Consider the following 20304-nt stretch of genomic DNA (forward strand, 5'->3'; position numbering starts at 1 on the left):
AGACCTTTTATACTTTTGCCCCTAAGCACACACAACACCTTAAACCTGTTCTGCTTGCTAGCGGGACTCTTCACAGTTGACTTAGAAAGTGTACACCTTGTGTGGTGAGAATTCTTCTAGAACCTTGTTTTATTTAGAAATTAACTACTGTGGGTGATCTCGTGAAGACGTTATGAAAACCCCAACCAACTGCTCAGTTTTCCCTTAGTCCTTAAAAAGAAAAGAAAAAATTCATCTGTATAAATTTCGACTTTTTAAAACAACTATTTTAACAAAAGCTCCATAATTTCCGTCATGCCTCTCGACTCCGCAGCTGGGTTGAAGCCAACTTCGCCAGAGTCTGTTCATTCCCCTCAGCCCAACGCTCATCTTTTCCTCATGAGGAGGGCGCCTTCTCCTCAGCCAGGCTGCTGGACCGGGAAACCGGGGATGGTTCCAGACAGGCCTTACAGAAACAGCAGGAGAAGACAAGGGGCGGAGCAGGGGGTGGAGGTTGCTGAGAGAGGCAAGGAAGATGGCGGGGCAGGCGCCGACGGGATGGAGCTGAGGGAGCCGACAGGGCTGTGCGGTTGAGCAGCTGAAGGAGGCCGCTCTAGTCTCGGGGACTGCTGGGAGGCAGAAAGGAAGGAAGGGCGGGAATTTCGCGGTGGCGGCCTGTGGAGTGGCTTTCTCGCTTCCTCGGACAGGAGGAGGAGAGCTGGGCTGGAGGGACAGCAGCCGGCGGCAGCTGGGCTGGTCCCGGGGCCCGACCAGGGGTGGAGGCGGGAAAGCGAGACGATGATGAGTCCGGCGCGGCGCCGCTGCTGCAGCCGGAGCCGCCCGTGTTTTGCTCCACGCGGCTGGGCCGCTCGCTAGTCAGTGCTGGAGGCGGCGGCGGAGGCGGCGCAGGGCAGTCCGGGCCCCGCGGCCGAAGAGCGGCTTCTGGAGGGAGAGCGCTTGCTGCCCAGGTTGCGGCCCGGGAGTGGCGGCGGCGGCGGCGGGGCCATGCCGTGGCTGAGCGGAGGACGGAGGCGGAGACGGCAGCAGCAGCAGCAGCAACAGGCAGCGGCGGCCACTATGGGACAAGGGACGGGGCAACCGCCTGCTGTGGCGGTGGCGACGGCGGCCGGAGGCGGCGGGCCGCGGGGCCGGGAGAGCTCGGAGTTGCCTTTGCCCACAGGCTGGGAGGAGGCGAGAGACTACGACGGGCGCGTCTTCTACATCGACCACAACACCCGGCAGACTTCGTGGATCGACCCTAGGGACAGGTCAGGCAGGACAGTTCGCTTACGAGGCTGGGACAAGGGGGGGAGAATGGTTTTGTGGTCCCACAACCCCTTTGAAAACCCGCTCACAACTTAGTTTCCCTGACACCCCTTCCTGGAGCCTCCGTGTACTGACCCGGCCCTGCTTTCAGACAACGGGGCCTCAAACAGTATGTGCTGCTGCAGGAGAAGGCTCTGGCGCTGGGAAATAGCATCCCAGGCCTGGAGCCTGACAAACCTCTTTTGCCTTCTTGACGGGGCCAGACTGAGTTCCCATTCTATTTTGAGAGAGGGGAAAGAGGTTTGGCCTGGCTCTCTGTGGCTCAGAGAAGCTTTCTTGAAGGGGCATTCCCGGCTAGACTCTTTAAAAGGAGTCGCTTTTATCCTGCAAGCCTTGCAGTACAGGATGGACTCCCCAATTCCTGGATCTCGCAACTCCATTTTGTTCCATGCAATTTTTGTTGTTGTTGAAAACTTCAGTAGTATTGTATGGTTCATTGTTCTCCCTCACATGAGATGAGTATGTTCTCAGTTGCAACCCTGTTCAGCAGGATTTTTTTTTAAAATGAAAAGTCATAGTTTTTTTAAGCTGATGGGATCTGAATGCTCAGTCTGTCTGACATAACACACTATACCTCATTTTAATTTCTTGCTTGCAGCCCATCCAAAACTTGATTTTTGGCTTGGGAAACAAAATCTGTCCCTCTTCTGAAAATGGTAACTACTAAGCAGATAAATTGTTGTTATCTGTATCTCAGCATTTTGTATTGCATGATGTGCTGCATTGATTCACCACCCGTGAATAGAGTAGCAAATGTTTTAAAAAAATTCCCCCAATTCAGTACTTAAGTCTCTTGCAGACTTGACATGAAATCTAAAACAACTGTGCTGCTGAATGGCATTCTAGTTTTCTTTATATGGTATTTTGCTTTCTTTTTTAAACTGTAGGAATATGCATTGAAATATAGCATCAGTTTCATAATCATATATTCTAATATTAAGAAATATTGTTGCTAAAAATGCTTTAGGGCTACTCCTTAACAACTTTTTGTGCAGATGTCTTTGTTTGTTTTATGATTGGAGCTTTACTCTAATCATCAAAAGGCAGATGGGCTCTTTGGTGTATGTAATACACTACTGTCAGCTTGTTTTGTGGGAAAGTTGGTGGTTTTAAAACTTTGAACAAAGTCTTTATATTTAAAGGACCTCTTTGTAAGGCTGCAATTCTATGCATTTCCTCTAGAAATTATTTAGATTTTCTTTTGAGTAAAAATGTGTGGAATTGGACTGGTAATTGTTTACAGCTGCAATCCTATATCCACTTACCTCAGAGTAAGCCCCAATCAACTCAATGGGACTTACTTCTTAGTTGGCACATATAGGATTGTGCTATTACTGTGGAATTTAAACCTAGATACTATTTGTACTGACAAAAGGACCCCAAACACACCCTCCGTGTGGTTGTCAGTAACTTTATGTATTGAGCTTAGGTGTCAGAAAGCTGAATGTCTTTTTCTGTCAAGGACCTGTGTGGATGAGTGACTAAAACATTGAATTTGAATCTAGGAAACTAGGAGTCAAGCTGCATTTCAACTATGGTCATGGGATGAATTGTAATTGCTTAATTTCGTATGTCTAAAAATTGGAAATCAAAACACTGGAGAGTTTTGAAGATGAACGAGATAATGTTATATTAATGTGCTTCAGCCATGTGAAGTGCAATAGGAATTATTACTTGTAAAAAAAGACATGAATAGAATACTGTAGCAGATGAAATACTGTTTATTGTTACAGTTTTTTACACTAATCCTGTAAACACTTGCTCAAATCTTCATTCATAGTCATGGCTGGAAAGCTTGCTGTAATGATGCTAAGGCACATATGAATTTTTGTAGGATCAAGGATTTCATTGGCTGTGTTTTGTATTAAAAATCTTGTCTCTTGTTTGTGATTAGTAAAAGCAAAAGAGAACAAGCAGTGTCTTCTGTCTGAACAACCAAAGTGCTGTCAATAGGATTTCCCATGAGGGCATGTGGGCTAGGAATGAGGCCATGGATCCTGTGGCATGTGCAGACAGAGTTTCTTTTTTTTTACATATGCTTTCATGCACCTTATTAAACTGAATATAACCAAGTTTGCCTAGGCAGGAAAGAAGTTAAGAAATACTTGGAAATACCAGAAAAGGCTAGTTTGAGAAGTAAATGGTACAGATTAATGTTTCACCTGTATGACCTCCTCTTTTTGATATACATACCTAGTGGGAATGCTCTCAAAGTTTCTCAGAGCCTGGTTTGGAAATAAACTTTTGGGGTTCTTAAGATCATGCCAAAGAACAGCAAAGCTTTTAATGACTCCTTCCTCAAATTCATCTCCAGCTTGGATCAATATCTAGGCTAGAGAGGTGTTGCTGGCTTCCTTCCTCCCTAGCCCCACCCTTTTCATTACTTGGACATATTTCTGTTTTATTGCTGTCCCTGGCTTAGTATGTATTTCTTCTCATTTTTCCTCCCCCCTCCTCCTGTTTGCTCTACTTGTACAACATCAACATCTACGCTGTTGAACAGACATGTGGTATTGCCTTTCTCTTTGACTCCTGTCTGTTTATCCCCCTGTATTCAGTCTGTTGTTAAATCATGTTGCTTCTCACTACGGTGTTATAAACATATGGCTCTTCCTCTCCATCAAAACTCTTGATAATCTCTTGCTTTGACTACTGCAATCTTTTTTCTCTGTGATCTTCCATTGTCTTACCTTGACTGCTTATGTTTATCTAGCACTTTGCTGCCCAAATCATCTATCCTTCTTGTCAATCTGACCACATATGCCGCTCAATAAAAACCATATGCTGTCTTCCTGTCAACTATCATATCCTGCGCAAGTTTCCCATCCTCAATTTCAAAAACTTGCTTTGCTTTATCTTTCTGTTCTTATGACATATCTTTGATTGTCACCTTCACTTGTTTGCCCCCCACCCCCAGTCATCTGAAGGTCTCTACCCTTTCTGCATTTTATATGAGAAACTGCCCTCTCAGAATGCCTCCATGGTGCCACCCTTCTTACTTCTGCTTCAAATCTGTCATAAAAAAATTGGCAAAGCCCATTAAGACCTATTGTAACTAAGTATATGTAGCTGTAATAATTGTATATTCCCCTCACCTTCTGTTGTGTTACTTGAATAGTTTTCTTTATTGTAGGAGTGGGAAGATGTTTTGCTTCCAAGGGCCACATGAGATGGTAGATGGGTAGCTGAGTGCCACATGTCAGGAATTGGGCCCTGGCCTGGTGGGTGGGGTCAGTGCCGGCATCCTCTCTTACATTCAAACACACACACACACTTATTTACATTTACAGTAACTCATGGGGAGGATGTGTGAAGGAAAGGTCAGTCTTAGCCTCCCTGTGTGCCATCCTACCTATCTCAATTATGCTCCTATCAAACAGTTGTTTGGTAGACTAACAGAAATATGATTTAGCTGAGGAGGTTGTTGTAAGGGGAGAGTACTCCCCATGTTCCATTCTCCCTATCTAAATTGTGATCCAGTAGCCCACCACACAGCTGTTTGGCTGGAGTACAATTGGAATGGGTAGGGCAGTGCATGGGAAGAGCCTTCCCCAAGTGCCAGCATCTCCAGCCAAACAGCTGTTTGGGCTAACGACCACATAATTTAAGATGGGATTTTGGGAGGCAATTCAGCAGGGGGTGCCTTGGTCACCTGATGGGCCAAACTAAAAATCTTCAAGGACTGCATGTGGTTCATGGACTGGGTTGCCCACATGCGCTTTATTGTAAGACCCTTGAGTCAGGGACCTGTCCTGTCATTCTTTTTAAAAACCCTCTGTTCATTGATGCCACTGTATAAATTAACAATAAGGTGACAAATATAGAGAGTATTGAGAAGAGCTTACTTCATTAATATTACACAGATTCTTTGTTTTATTTTGTGAATAAAGTTGTTGGTGTGTATCTGGTAACATGTCTTTTATCTATTTTTCCAAGAAATCGAGAAAGAACACTTGTCAGTATTGTACAGTTCCATGAAAGAAGAAATATCTGTGTGTTTCCTATACTGAGCTGTGCTTTCATAAGTGGAAAGTTTGAATATCAGCCAAAACTACCTTACCAGAAATACGTATGGAATGTTAAGTAAGCCCCAGAAATGTTTAAGTTGTGCCTTTGTTAAAGAAAACAGTAAAATGTGTGCAATTCCTGTTCTTTAAAGAAAATGCAACCAACAGTAGTGCAGGAAGAGTACTAGCCAAGCTTCCAATAATTTTCAAAACATTCCTCATGTGAACCTTTCTTCCATGTTGTTTAGTTCAGTTTAACGTATCTATGGTTAGGATGCAAGGAGTTACTGTAGGCATGCCAAATGTCTGAATGGCAAGCCTTGCCATATCACAAACTTTTAGAAACCCCCTGTAGTTTCAAAAGCAGTGTCCCATGTGGTACTTCATAAACATAATCCAAACATCCCTTGCTTGTGCATACATAGTTGCATGGTAGTTTTGATTCTTCCAAATATGACTTATGTTGCTTGTAACTTATTTTAAATATTCTATCCTCACAGGATCTAAGTACATGAAAACCCTGGAATATAGTTATAGATTCTATATATTCTTTAAAAAAAAGTAGTGTGAGAATAACATACATTGTTCACCAAAAAAAAGTGAATATTCATTTTGCATGCTTTATTTTGTTTCTTTTTATGGGTGGGGTAAAGCAGCCATGTGGGGACTCATGATGACTTGTGGGAGATCCTCAGCCCCCAATTTCGCTTGGAGGGGACGCCTGGCATTTGCTTATTATAGTTTCAATAAGCTTTGCATTGAGAAGGCTTACCCCCCCCCATTTTTCCAGATGCTTAATTATGTAACCAATACTGATTTTCCTGCTTCTACAGTTGTAGAAGCATGGGTAACTGAGATCTAAATGTGGTTCCATACTTGGATGTTCTTGTTGGTTGTAATTTAAATGTTTCTAGCCTTATTTTAATATAGGGTAGCTAATGTATTTGTAAGGGTGTTATTAAAGAACTTCACTTAAAGTCTACAAAATCGACTAGCCCATAAATCTTTAATAGCCCACTTGCCAATACAATGACGGGTAATGTTGCCATCCTTGATCATCTTAAGGCAGGTGGCATGTGGAATGCTTCTGCATGCTAACATGCAGGGGTATTAGTGTAACCCTTATTTCAGAATGCTAAGACAGAGGATTTCTATTGATAAACTGACCCTGGTGTAGCTTTATTTGTGGGGTAAAGCATCCCTCTTGTAAGCTGAGTTATGAGTATTTTGGGCATCTCTTACTTTTATGATTTTTCACAAGATGTTGGATGTAGTTCCATGGGTTGCATGGTCAGCATATACAGAACGGGCAGGAAAGGATTAAATGGGTGCAGAATGTATTCATCATAACTCCAAAATCTGAATTACCCTTAGTTGGAATTATAGTATTAAAATTCTCCCTTTTAAATATGAGATTTATGAAAATCTTCTTTTAAAAGTATTTAAGAGCACAATGCTATGCATGTTTAGACAGAAAAATGTCATACAATTCCTAACATTCCCCAGCCAGCCATGGATTGAGCCCTAACTCAATTAACTCGTATAACTAGCTTTTTGTATGCTAAAATTGTGCAAATGCATTCTATTTAGCCCATGTTGAACAATTGAGAGATCAGATGAGGCATCTAATGAGGGGTCCACAGGAATAATAACTTTCCTCCCGGCTTATAAACTGAATTAAGTTTTAAAAAAAGTCCAGAGGGTTGGAGGGCCATCCTGAACAAATTACATGGAACTCCTTTTGCTATTTTAATGCCTGTTCCCTCAAATTAGAAGCATCCTTTTGAAGGTCTTTAACACCCTAAATAATTTGGTGTTATCTGGGTGAATTCTAGCAGAGTGGTAATTTTCTGACTCTGAGTTATTTAATAATAGCAGCAAAAGAAAAAAAGGGGGGAGCACCCCATCATCCATCCTAAACCATATTGCTGAAATGATTAAAACATAGGGTATCCAGGAGTGAAAGGACTATGCACTCTGTTCAATTCTGGTACTCAAAAGAAATTCTTGGGATCTAAATTCTTTAATGCTAAGTGCATGCTTTCCCCCACCAGATTATGGTTGGTGGATCTCAAGATTCTAGTAAAAAACATAGTGGACCCTGCAAGCCTGAGGACTACTCTCCCCTGGTTTAGAGATTGGGGAACAGATGGTGACGTATGCCCGTTTGATATAGCTGGATATGCCCATGGACAATATGATGCAAAATATCTTGCACATCGCCTGCACTGTTTAGGTGTCATTCATTGTTGTAGACCCAAAATGTTCTGGAATTGAAATTATTCTTATTTATGCCTCTCTTCTAAGTCAGGATGCTTTTCAATTTCCCATCTACCATTCAGGAATAAAACTGGTTAGGGAACTTGTGGAAGTGGTGATTAATTTGATATGAATGGCCTTATCTGTCATTCCAAAATTAACTTGGATATCCTGTTACAACATAGAGAAGCTTGCAACAACTGGTATGCACTGTAACTTGTGCAATTTCTGTCTAGATTTAAGAATTGCATTTGAAGTTAAATTTTAATTTAAGTCTGAGGCTATAATCTTTAACATTTTTATAAACTAAAATAAACTAGAGTTGGTTCAATTAGAGCTGCTTCCAGTCAATGTTGTCAATACTGCGGTAGATGGACCAGTGGTTTGACTCAGTATATGGCAGCTTCCTGTGTTTACGTGATTCCTGTTTCTTAGGATGTTTAGTTTTTGAAAATTCTTATGCTAAAACCCTGTGCATGCTTAGATCAGAACCAATCCCATTGAACACAATATACGTTTGAGTAAAGATGCAGAAGGATTGCTGTGCAGTATTTTTTTAAAAAAGTGTCATTGGTTGGTTATGGATCTTTTTTCAACTTTGTAGTTGAGATTTTTGATTGTGGAATTAGGCTGAACCAGATTATAGTATCTTAAAGTAGGTGCATGAAGACTATTATAAAATACCAATACGTACATAAAGAATTTCTGAATGGAATCAGTCCTTCTCTATAGGCTTTGAGCCTTCTGTTCTTCATGGAAAAAGTTCAAAATGCAAAAAGCACATTTATGCATTTAAAAGGACAATAACAAAGTAGGACGTTCATTAAGTATTATATATCTTTTTAAAAAGCTAAGACAGATTATACTATCCATTCAGTATAAACATTACTTTTTCTTAGTACTTCATACTGAACATGATGTTCAGAGATGGCAGAATTCCCATTGCCTGATACTGCTATTTCTGTGAGCTTTGGCATCTTGCTGACTGCTGTGGTAGGCAAACTGACACATCTTTACATCTTTCTTAGAGCTTTATGTATGTAAGACATTTGCTACTGGTCAGTTTGGCAGATCTACATTTACTTCAGTACTAAGACATACTCTTCAAATATGTTGTGACTTGGTTTCATGCTCCAGAATTTAGTAGTCATATTTTCTTAAGATTCATGACAAACTGTTTATTTACTTATTTCATGTACACAACATAAGCATATAGTAAGTAGCCATTGCAAAATGTCAAAAGGCCTTGAAATTTGCAAAATTATTCCCAATACTTTTTATTTTGCAGGTTCTACTCTAAAAATTTCTCAGAGGATTTAGTATGCACTAAATTTATGTAAAGAATACTTAATGCTTGCTGTCAAGATGAGACATTATGAAATGTAAAGATATGTTTTTAAATTTGAAAGTAAATTGCAAAGTGTCTACAACTCTGGTTCCATGGAAAATGTGTCCTGCCCATGGAAACACATTTATTTTGCTTTTCCATAAATAGGAGCTTCCAAAACGCAGTGTTGTGAATTCATAGGTTATATCTTCTTTAAGTAGCCTCAAATGTATACTTAATTTTTTTTCTTGGGCTTGAAAAAAGTTGTGTGGTATCTGTTTTTGGTGTAGATTGGAAAATGAATGAAAATACTCCTACAACCTACATGTCTCATATTTCTCCTTTTATTTTTGATGACCTATGATGCTGGTATTAGTTTAGCTATTTACAGCATATGTGTCTTTCTTTCTTTCTTTCTTTCTTTCTTTCTTTCTTTCTTTCTTTATTACATTTATATACTGCTCCCATAGCCAGGGCTCTCTGGGCGGTTTACAGAAATTCTAAAATTGAGATAAAAACAAGTATACAAAATTTAAAACTCTAAAACACAGAACATACACACATAAAGCATTAAAAACTGATTAAAAACTAAACATGTGGGTGATTAAGATGTGCCGCCATATGCCTGGGCAAAGAGGAATGTCTTAATCTGGCGCCGGAAAGATAGCAGCGTTGGTGCCATGAGAGCCTCGTCAGGGAGATCATTCCATAGTCTGGGGGCCACCACCGAAAAGGCCCTATCCCTCGTTGCCACACTCCGAGCCTCTCTCGGAGTAGGCACCTGGAGGAGGACCTTAGATGTTGAACGTAGTGACCGGGTATATTCACGTCGGGAGAGGCGTTCCGTCAGGTATTGTGGTCCCAAGCCGTGTAAGGCTTTATAGGTCAAAACCAGCACCTTGAATTGGGCTTGGAAACATACAGGCAGCCAGTGCAAGCGGACCAGAGCAGGTGTTATATGGTCAAACCTTCTGGGTCCCGAAATCAATCTGGCCACTGCATTTTGCACGAGCTGCAGCTTCCGAACCGTCTTCAAAGGCAGCCCTACGTAGAGTGCATTGCAGTAATCTAACTTGGAGGTTACCAGAGCATGGACAACTGAAGCCAGGTTATCCCTGTCTAGATAGGGGCGTAGCTGGGCCACCAACCGGAGTTTGTAGAAGGCACTCCGTGCCACTGAGGTCACCTGAGCCTCAAGTGATAATGATGGCTCTAAAATAACCCCCAAGCTACGAACCTGCTACTTCAGGGTGAGTGCAATCCCATCCAGAACCGGTAGAACACCCCCCATCCTGTCAGCGGAATCACCTACTAACAGCATCTCAGTCTTGTCTGGATTGAGTCTCAGTTTATTAGCCCTCATCCAGTCCATTGTGTGTATATATATATATATATATATATATATATATACATACACACACACACACACACACTCACCCCCACCCCAGCATAGTATTATTTGGTTTAAAATATAGGAGGATTTTAATTATGTGATTAATCAATTCACGCTGAAACATTTAATTTAGGATTCATTACCTAATACTTGAATATTCTTTTATTAATATGGGCCTATGCAAGCATTTAATCTGGGGATTTGTATCCATTTTTATTGAACAAAGAATGCCATTTTATTGTTTCAGGGTGAATTTTTTGCTCTGTTTTTGGCAAGCATGACAGACCTGTACTTTTTAGTATTGAGGCAATGCTGCTATATATAAAAATCTCAAAGGTGATATTTATGTGTTGTGGAATGAAAAGTATGTTTGTGCTAGTTCCTTCAGGAAGGATAGTACAGTATTTCCTATGTACCATATATACATACAGTTCATAAAACCACATTCAGTTTTGCTTCATGTTTCTAAAACTGACCTTCCCTCTTCCTCTATTTGAAGTGCATATCTGGTGGGATAAAGACTGTTTTGACAGTCCTTAGGAGATTGCAATCCTGTGATTACCTATTGAACACTTGAAATTATATTTGGGTAGATATCCATAGGATTTAGTGGAAAGTCTCTACTGCTAGCCCTCCTTTCCACTTCCTGAAAGCTCTTGTGTGCTGCTTTTGTGCTTCTGGAGAGCCTTTTACTCAGTCTGTATCACTTTGTATCTTCTACACCACATCTATCCTCTGCTTAGATGATGGTTTTCAAGCTGAGGTTGAACAACTGCTGAATGACTGTTGATTGAATTCATAAGGTTTGCATAGATGATCATTTCAAGGGATTAAATGCAACATCTTGCTAGTGGATGTCCACTAGTATGGTAAGACTTTCACTTTGTCTCCTCATTGCTGTAGCCCTCTGTGCCACTGAAATATCTTTTCTAGACAGTTCCTCAGCCCTCTGGAGTAGATTTTGAGGGCATGCAGGGGGAATGGGAATTGCCCCCTCCTGGTTTTGCTGTTGGAACTGTTTCCATCAGAAGCACAATACCATTGGATTCAACCCAGAAAAACAACACTGAATCAAGAAGCCACGTTGATGCAAGTAGGGGATCTCAAGAAAGCACAAGAATTAGTCATAGCCTTTTGTTAAGTCTCACAAGTCATTATCTGTACTTAGATGTTTGACAGAATTATCATTTTGCAGAATTAATTGGTTATATGCTGTGATAAGGGCAGCTTTCTCTAGCTAGCCCTGTGGACCCATATCTCAAAATGACTGTCTTTATAATTTGTCCCCTTCCTAATTGTGTATGTTTAATCATACTTGTGAGAAGGTAACACAGTGGAGCAATTTTATGTAATCAAGCTTTATTATGTTTTCTGTATGCTATATTGGTACATACATTTTTCAAAATGATTTTAATGCTGAAACCAAATGCTCTAAATCTCTGGATTTCATAGCTGATATGACATAAAGACATGTTGGTACAAGGGTGTTGTCAGTAAAAATATTCAGCTGTTATGACATTTTCAGCCTGGCATCTAATTTTGTTCCACCCTGAAAATAATCACTTAAATAAGGACTACTTGTAGATTTTTTTTAAAAAAAGAGGTATGTTCAAGGGATCGCTTTGCTTGTTTTTGTCTTGGTATGGAAGCTTGAAATACTCTTATGATCTTTTTGAAAGAGGAGGAGACTAGGAGACGATGCTAGGTGAAACCTGTGGTGGAAAATGTGTTATATAGTAATGTTTATTTAATAATTCAGTTATGAGACATTTTATTCATTTAATGGCTTTTTATAGTTGTTGGTTTAAAGTAGAATATAATGGAAATTTAGTAAAAACTGAGGACTTGTTACTCTTACATGTGATTGCATGCAAGGATCATAGTTGAAAGTTGTTAGTTATTGTGAACTGGTTCAGAAATACACCCAAGAATATTATATTGATATAGCTATATTGGGCAATACTTATGGAGGGGTATCTGGACAGGAGAGGTGCCATATTATGTTTTGTGGTGTGTGTGTGTGTGTGTGTGTGTGTGTGTGTGTATGGGATCGTAGCAAGATGTAAATGTCTGCTGTCTGATAGAATCATAAAAGAATAGCGTTAGAAGGGGCCTATAAGGCCATCGAGTCCAACCCCCTGCTCAATGCAAGAATCCACCCTAAAGCATACCTGACAGATGGTTGTCCAGCTGCCTCTTGGTAACTGGTTCCATTATTGTACTGCTCTAACAGTCAGGAAGTTTTTCCTGACGTCCAGCCGGTATCTGACTTCCTGTGTCTTCAGCCCATTATTCCGTATCCTGCACTCTGGGATGATTGAGAAGAGATCCTGGCCCTCCTCTGTGTGACAGTCTGTCCATTATTTGAAGAGTGCTATCATGTCTCCCCTCAATCTTCTCTTCTCCAGGCTAAACATGTCCAGTTGTTTCAGTCTCTCTTCATAGGGCTTTGTTTCCAGACCCCTGATCATCCTGGTTGCCCTTTCAATATTAAAATCCAAAACAGCAGTGTAATTTAAGATCATTTGTTTGGTTATATATTTTTAAATACTTTATCAGTTGTTAAGTCCTCGTGAGGAAGAGTCAAATAAGGCCTGTAATGCTGCTACTAGGTAGGAGAGCAGTGTGATTAAGCTCTGTCTATCTATTTACCTCTTCCTTTCTTGCAATATTAAAATTAATGAATTGGTCTATTTATTGTAAATATGAGTATCAATTGCCATCGTCTATAGTGCAGTTAGGCTCCACAGGGCATAGGCAGACCCATAACAATAAGTTCTGTACAATAACCTGGAAAAGGATAGAGAGAGGACAGTGAGCATAATGCACATTAAACAAAGCAGGTTCGATAAAAATCAATGATTTTTTTAAAAATTGATTTTTTTTATTTAATAAAATGCTTTTTGAAGAAAAATCTATTTAACGATAGTTTTCTGTTTAAGATATATTATAGTCCAAAGGTTATTCATCATGAAATAAGGATTAGTTTTTAATTATGTAGCATGAGGCTGTTTAATTTTTTTGGTAAATGAATTCCATTAATCCATTCACAATGTCATGCTCTTCCAGAGGTTTCTGTAAGATTATTTTTCTCCTTCCAATAAAGTACAGCAGAAAGTTGTCCAAATATGAATGATTAACCTATTAAACTGGAGATAGTTCACCTCGCAATAATTTCATAATTATCTATCTATGATGTGTTTCTAATAGTATAACCAAATCAGTATTTTTTATATATAACTGTAAAACTAATCTGAAAAGTTGCTATTCTAAAAATGAAACCTTCATCTGGTTGTAAATATTAAGATTATACCAGCAAGAATGAGTCTTTGGTAACTCATTTGGTAACTTTGGAGGGAAGTCACATGATTTAATCGAATCTTTCTGAGTAGTGATTTAAATCAAATCCACCCTGAAACAAAGAGTCCGCATAGTAAAAAATCAGGCACTGAATTGTACTGGTGCAAATGGTGCAGGAATACCCCTTTGTAAACACCCACAGGGATAAGCTAAATGTCCATATGATGAGGCACACTCAGTCACATTAGTTTATAGTTTACATAAAATAGTTTCTATCAAACTATAAAAACTACCCTAGTTATAGCTTGCGTTTCAAACTAAATACAAGATATTTCTAAAGACAATACAACAAATACAAGTGAGTTTCACATAGTAGCTACTTGAAGGAGTTTTATGTCAATGGTTAGGTTCAGTTCTCTCTGAGGTACATTGTACATATAAAAGCTTTTTTGGATAAATGTTTTTGTAGTAGTCAAGACAGAAGTATTCTTCAAACATAGGAAGTTGATATATTGAATAAACACTTCTAGAGCTTAGGAACTACAAGGGAAATAGAGGAAATGGAAATGTCTATTTTTATCTTAATGGCATTTGAGATGGTGGGGAAAGTGGAGCTGGTAGTTGGGGAGAAAGTGGCTAGTCATAAGTAACCTCTTAATAATCTCTAGATTGCATTCTTCACTGAATTTGATTTTTAGCAACAGTTATGAATGATAGTTAAATAAAAATATGGTCGCATAGATAACACCTGTGCCCAATCTCAGAAGCCAGAACTGAGTTGAATAGGATTGCAGTGCCCATAGGTCAGCATTACAAACAAGTCCACGACTTTTTAATAACTCCAGTGCCACTGTGTACCATAGTAAGTAATTTCTGGCATTTCAGGATCCTTGGTTAAAAAATAATCTATTGTAATCCAGTGTTTTGTAAACTTCAAAATAGGTTTTCAGTATGTCTACTTTAAATACAACTAAATTTGAGTCCAATCTATGCTTGTATTTTAAAGACATTTTTAGTGGAGTCCAGATTTGAAAAACTTAGTTTTTGAAGTCACTTGTCCTTCATGTAGTATTCGTAAAGTGCCAGGTACCTACACATTTCGAATGCGGTTGCGTTCTTCCTCAGGGCTTTATAATGTTAGTGCAGTTGTCTGCAGAAGCTGCAACTGCACTAACGTTATAAAGCCCTGAGGAAGAACGCAATCACATTCAAAATGCATAGGCACCTGGCACTTTAATAAACCTTTTACTAATAATATTATTGCAGAAGATTCCTTGGTTCCACCCTTGCCTTTGGCTTATTTTTTACTCCCCTACGGGGTTTTCCTTCTTTTCGCGCTTCATGTAGTATGCCTGAGGCTTTTCATATATTTCATATTCATATATATATATTATCCATCTGAGTCCCCAATTGCAGTGGTACAGCCAGTGACATAGGTTTACCGCCTGTTCTATTTGTAAGAACTATGTCTGAATTTTGCACTGAAGATAAGGAAGAGGTAATGCAGATTATGCACTAGGACACAATTCCGATAAGCATTTTAAAATTCCATTGATTTCAGTGGGAGATGTAAGAATATGTATTTCTCATTGAACTTAGATTTTTGGCTTGATCATGTACTTAACGTGCAAAAAGGAAATGAAAAATCGGCTTGTAGGAAATACTCAAATAAAATCAGGGCAAACAATTGGAGGAAATAGTTGTTTTAACTGGATTGTTTTTTTCTGATCAGTGTTTGAGATATCTTCAAATTTATATATATTTATATGTTTTTGCATCATAGGCAGTCACTTCATTTTATTTATTATACAACAAATTACATTCTTCCAAAAAGTTATTTAAAGCGGCTTACAGACGTAAAAATAACAATACCATATTAAAACATGTTTACCAATCCAAAGGCAGCATCAAGTGATATACAAGTAGTTTAAATAAATAATAAAATAAAAACACAAAGAGACCAAACTAACAATTCATTAAAGTAGAATAGAATCAAACACTTGTTTAAAATAAAATGTCTTCAATTACTAGCATAACACAGATAGGGGAATAAGATAATTTCTTGGGTCTTCTCTCTAGCATGTTGCCACCAACTATTCCTCAGAAGGCAGTGGTACAGGCACATGCCAGAGGAGTATAACAGCTGATCTTAAAGGTCAGGCAGATTCACACGGGAAGAGACATTCTTTGAAAGTAAAGGAGACTTTACCTGAATGTTATGCGTTCTCTCTTTCAGGATTTATTAACTAGTGTAATTGACTTTTGAAAACCCCAACTTCAAGTATAACAATGAGATATGAGCTGGCAGTGACGAAACAAGAAAGAGATCTTGGGATTGTGGTGAACAGCTCGATGAAAATGTCCACTAGTGTGTGGCCGCTGTAAAGAAGGCAAACTCTATGTTAGGCATTATAAGAAAAGGAATTGAGAATGAAACTGTCAGTATCATACTGCCTTTATACAAATCTATGGTGCAACCACACTTAGAATACTGTGTACAATTCTGTTCACCACACCTAAAAAAGGATATTATAAAGCTGAAAAAAGTGCAGAGAAGGGCAACTAAGATGATTAAGGGGCTGGAGCATCTCCCCTATGAGTGAAGGTTACATCAACTGGGATTGTTTAGCTTGGGAAAAAGGAGACTAAGGGGAGACATGATAGAGGTGTACAAAATTATGCATGGTGTGGAGAATGTGGTTAGGAAGACATTTTTCTCCCTCTCTCAAAATAGGATAAATTCCTGGAGGCAAAGGCTATCAATGGCTACTAGCCCTGATGGTTGTGTGCTATCTTCAATATTCGAGGCAGTAAGCCTGTGTGCACCAATTGCTGGGGAACTTGGGTGGGAAGTTGCTGTTGCACCATGTCCTGCCTTGTTGGTCCCTGGCCGATGGCTGGTTGGCCACTGTGTGAACAGAGTGCTGGACTAGATGGACCCTTGGTCTGATCCAGCATCAGGGCACTTCTTATGTTCTTACGTAACATTTTGCAGTCTCTTGTTCCTGCTATCAGGAGAAACTAGCATAGCTGGCGAGAGAAGAGAAACTCCCTCAGGTGGATTGAAAATTCCAGCCAGCTGGGCTTGACCCTGGGGGAAGGGCTTTATGTGCCAGGCCAGAAGCTCGGCAGTGATACCCCAGCAGTGATTCCCCCAAAGGGGACACAAAAGCCTCCCCCTAATACCTTTGCCATTTAGGTTGTTTCAGTGTCTTTGGTGGGGGATTGGTTCCCTTCTTTGAACCTAAGTATGTGCTTGGGAGGGAGACGTGGGGCCAAGTGGGGGGACCTGAGAGGGACCCAATCAGTGTGGTGATGGGTGATAGGCTGGAGTGCTGGGCTGAAAACAGCAGAATGAAATTTAATAGGGATAAATGCCAAGTTCCACATTTAGGAAATAGAAACCAAAGGCACAGTTACAAGATGGGGGATACTTGGCTCAGCAATACTACAAACGAGAAGGATCTTGGAATTGTTGTAGATCACAAGCTGAATATGAGCCAACAGTGCGATATGGCTGCAAGAAAGGCCAGTGCAATTTTGGGCTGCACTAATAGAAGTATAGCTTCCAAATCACGTGAGGTACTGGTTCCTCTCTATTCAGCCCTGCTTAGGCCTCATCTAGAGTATTGCGTGTAGTTCTGAGCTCCCCAATTCAAGAAGGATGCAGACAAGCTGGAGCGTGTTCAGAGGAGGGCAACCAGGATGATCAGGGGTCTGGAAACAAAAGCCCTGTAAAGAGAGACTGAAAGAACTGGGCATGTTTAGCCTGGAGAAGATAAGATTGAGGGGAGACATGATAGACTCTTCAAATACTTAAAAGGTTGTCACCCAGAGGAGGGCCAGGATCTCTTCTCAATCCTCCCAGAGTGCAGGACACAGAACAACGGGCTCAAGTTAAAGGAAGCCAGATTCCAGCTGGACATCAGGAAAAACTTCCTGACTGTTAGAGCAGTGCGACAATGCAATCAGTTGTCTGGTGAGGTTGTGGCCTCTCCCACACTAGAGGCCTTCAAGAGGCAGCTGGACAACCATCTGTCGGGGATGCTTTAGGGTGGATTCCTGCGTTGAGCAGGGGGTTGGACTCGATGGACTTGTAGGCCCCTTCCAACTCTGCTATTCTATGATTCTATGATTCTATAGTATTGGAAGGAGGACTAGCCAGGTAAGGGGAACGTGTCCCAGACTGTTAATGGGTGTGCTGTGTTCCAGTCCTCCCCACACCTGCAGGTTTGGTAGTTGTCCTATTAGCTTGCCCTAGGGTCTCTGCTGCTTTTAAATGCCAGATTGGTGCATAATAAGACCTCCCTTATCCATGAACTAATAGTGGATGAGGCAGCTGATCTGGCATGCATAACCAAGTCCTGGATCAACTTATGGATCAACAATGACACACTATTTTATACTATTTTGTATTTTTAAATTTTGTATATCAAGTGTTATATGAATTATGTCTATATGCATATGTTTAACTTCTGTAAATTCTTTGTCTTTCCATATTTATTGCTGATTGTACTGTTGATGTGTTGTTTGTTTTATGCAAAGGCCATTGGCCAAAAGCAATAAACTTGATTGACAACTGTTGGAGCCCATTGACACACACCATATACTGCTTTCATACCACTTTCATAGTGCAATATACTGCTTGGTGTGGATTAGGCCTTTATAAGGAAGTCTGGTATAAAACTACAAATGTTATGAGTCCCATTCACAAATACTAACGTTCAATCTGCCTAGATATATCTGTGTCCCCCAGAACAGCTTGCATGGTGCTGTGTGTTACAGTGAAGCTATGGCACTTAAAAATCTATAATCATGATTAAGGGTTGAACCACAGGTGCTTTCATTCCTTGTTTAGTACTGTGAGATCCTGCTTTGTGGGGAAAGTGGAATAATGCAGTCACATATGACCTGATTCTTTGGAGGAGCTGTGTTATGGCAATAACAAAGCCATAAGCCCTAGAATGTACCCCTAGCCAGGATGTAGCTACAAAGGTGAAGGAAGTCATTACAGTGCATCCAGTACTGGAATGTGACTTCAACCCTCCCCCACTCACCCCAGCAGTAAGCTTTTCCTGTGAATTTCATTGTAAAACAACAGAAACCTTTTGCCCATATTTCCTCCTTGTGATATTATGCTTGCTAAGTTCAAAAGAGAAATTGAGAATTTCAAAAATGTCAAACCAACAAATGTAAAGTTGTAAGCCTAACATTTGCTTATTTCTGTTTATTGATACCTTTATATAGAGGATAAATACGTTGCAACCAAAAATATGTAATATAAAGTGGATGTTGTTGAAAAATATTACTTCAACCTAATGTATAACTCATTGCTTAATAACACTTGTTTTTGTCTGTGCTCACACAACACGCTAACCCACCATGGGTTACTATGTTGTCTGAATGCAGCACATTTTCCACAGTGTGGATTAATATTTTGTCTGAAGGCAGTGTGTTTACTGCAGGGTGGGTTATCGTATTGTCTGAATGAAGCACATTTTCCGCAGGGTGGCTTGTTAACCATGCAGTGTGGTTTATTTTTCTCTAACATGGCACCTTGAGAACCCAAGGTTGTTGGGTTGTTCAGGGTGGTTATTAAGCCCATAGTTCATGATCAGCGAGCAACCCTGTGGAAAATACAACACAACAACCCACCCTGCAGAATATGTGCTGCGTTCAGGCAACATGATAACCCAAGTTTCAACGGTATCCCATACTGGGTGTGTTATCATGTTGTGTGAACCCATGCTTTGTCTTTCACTCTTAATAAATGCTCCTCACCAAAATTGCTGCTAAAGTAGACTTAACGCTATACTTTCTATTGATGCAACTTCAGTAGTCTGAAACTCTTGCACACTAAAGCTATGCTCTCTAATTAAGCTTACAATTAAGCTGGGGTTTTATTTCATTTATTTGTTTATATAAAATTTTATATCCTGCTTATCACCACCAGAATACTCAAAGTAGATAACAAAATATAAAAACAACCATAGTAATCCCATCATTAATAAAATTGCCAAAAATAACCTCTGTTAAAAATATTATTCAGAAAAGAGGGGCCCAGACAGCATCAAAAAGAAGCATGTTGAAAAAGTTGGCAGAACACAGATAGAGAGGAAGATTACCTAACCTCTGGGGCAGGAGATCTGCCTATGGAGTGGTGGTAGTGATACCACAGAGAAATCCCTCTTGCAAGTTGCCATCGTCATACTTCAGAAGGTGATGATGCTTGGCAGAAGGCCAGAGCAGTTGATCTAAATGATCTGCATCTTCACAGGGGAGGAGACTGTTCTTCCAGTAAATTGGTGCCCAAACTGTTTAGAGCTTTAAGGTAATAATGAGCACTTTGGATTGCATTTGGAAATGAACTGACAGCCAGTGTGGCTGATAAAATAAAAGTATCTTGTTTTCTGATGTGCATATTTAACAGCAATATATGTAAATTGAGACGGTGTTCCTGTTCAGAGTTATAATATGCTGCTTCATAGGTATACGCAGTCTAGGATGCATGGAAACTAGACAGTGGCAGTTAGCCAGCCATTGGGGTTCAGGGGCTCATCTTCCTCAGGCACAATTGGGAGTATCTGTGAACTGCATTGTCCACTGATGATGCAAGACATGGGTGTTGAGAAGTCATGAATCAATCAGATGATTGTCAGCCAGGTAACACATCGCTGATTGGCCAGGGAGGAGAGAGGAAGCGGAGAGGGATT

At 40.1% G+C, this 20304-nt stretch overlaps 1 protein-coding gene across 1 annotated transcript in view; it reads left to right on the forward strand.

Moving 5' to 3' along the window:
- The first annotated feature begins 717 nt into the window (after positions 1-717).
- The window catches only part of WWC3 (WWC family member 3), a 68466-nt gene continuing 48879 nt past the window's right edge, over positions 718-20304 (forward strand). The window contains exon 1 of the mRNA XM_063126368.1: positions 718-1247. Coding sequence (XP_062982438.1) covers positions 985-1247 — 263 coding nt within the window. The 5' untranslated portion in view covers positions 718-984. The remainder of the gene's footprint in view (positions 1248-20304) is intronic.

Source organism: Elgaria multicarinata, chromosome 5 (genome assembly GCF_023053635.1).
Source record: "Elgaria multicarinata webbii isolate HBS135686 ecotype San Diego chromosome 5, rElgMul1.1.pri, whole genome shotgun sequence".
NCBI classification, from domain to species: Eukaryota; Metazoa; Chordata; class Lepidosauria; order Squamata; family Anguidae; genus Elgaria; species Elgaria multicarinata.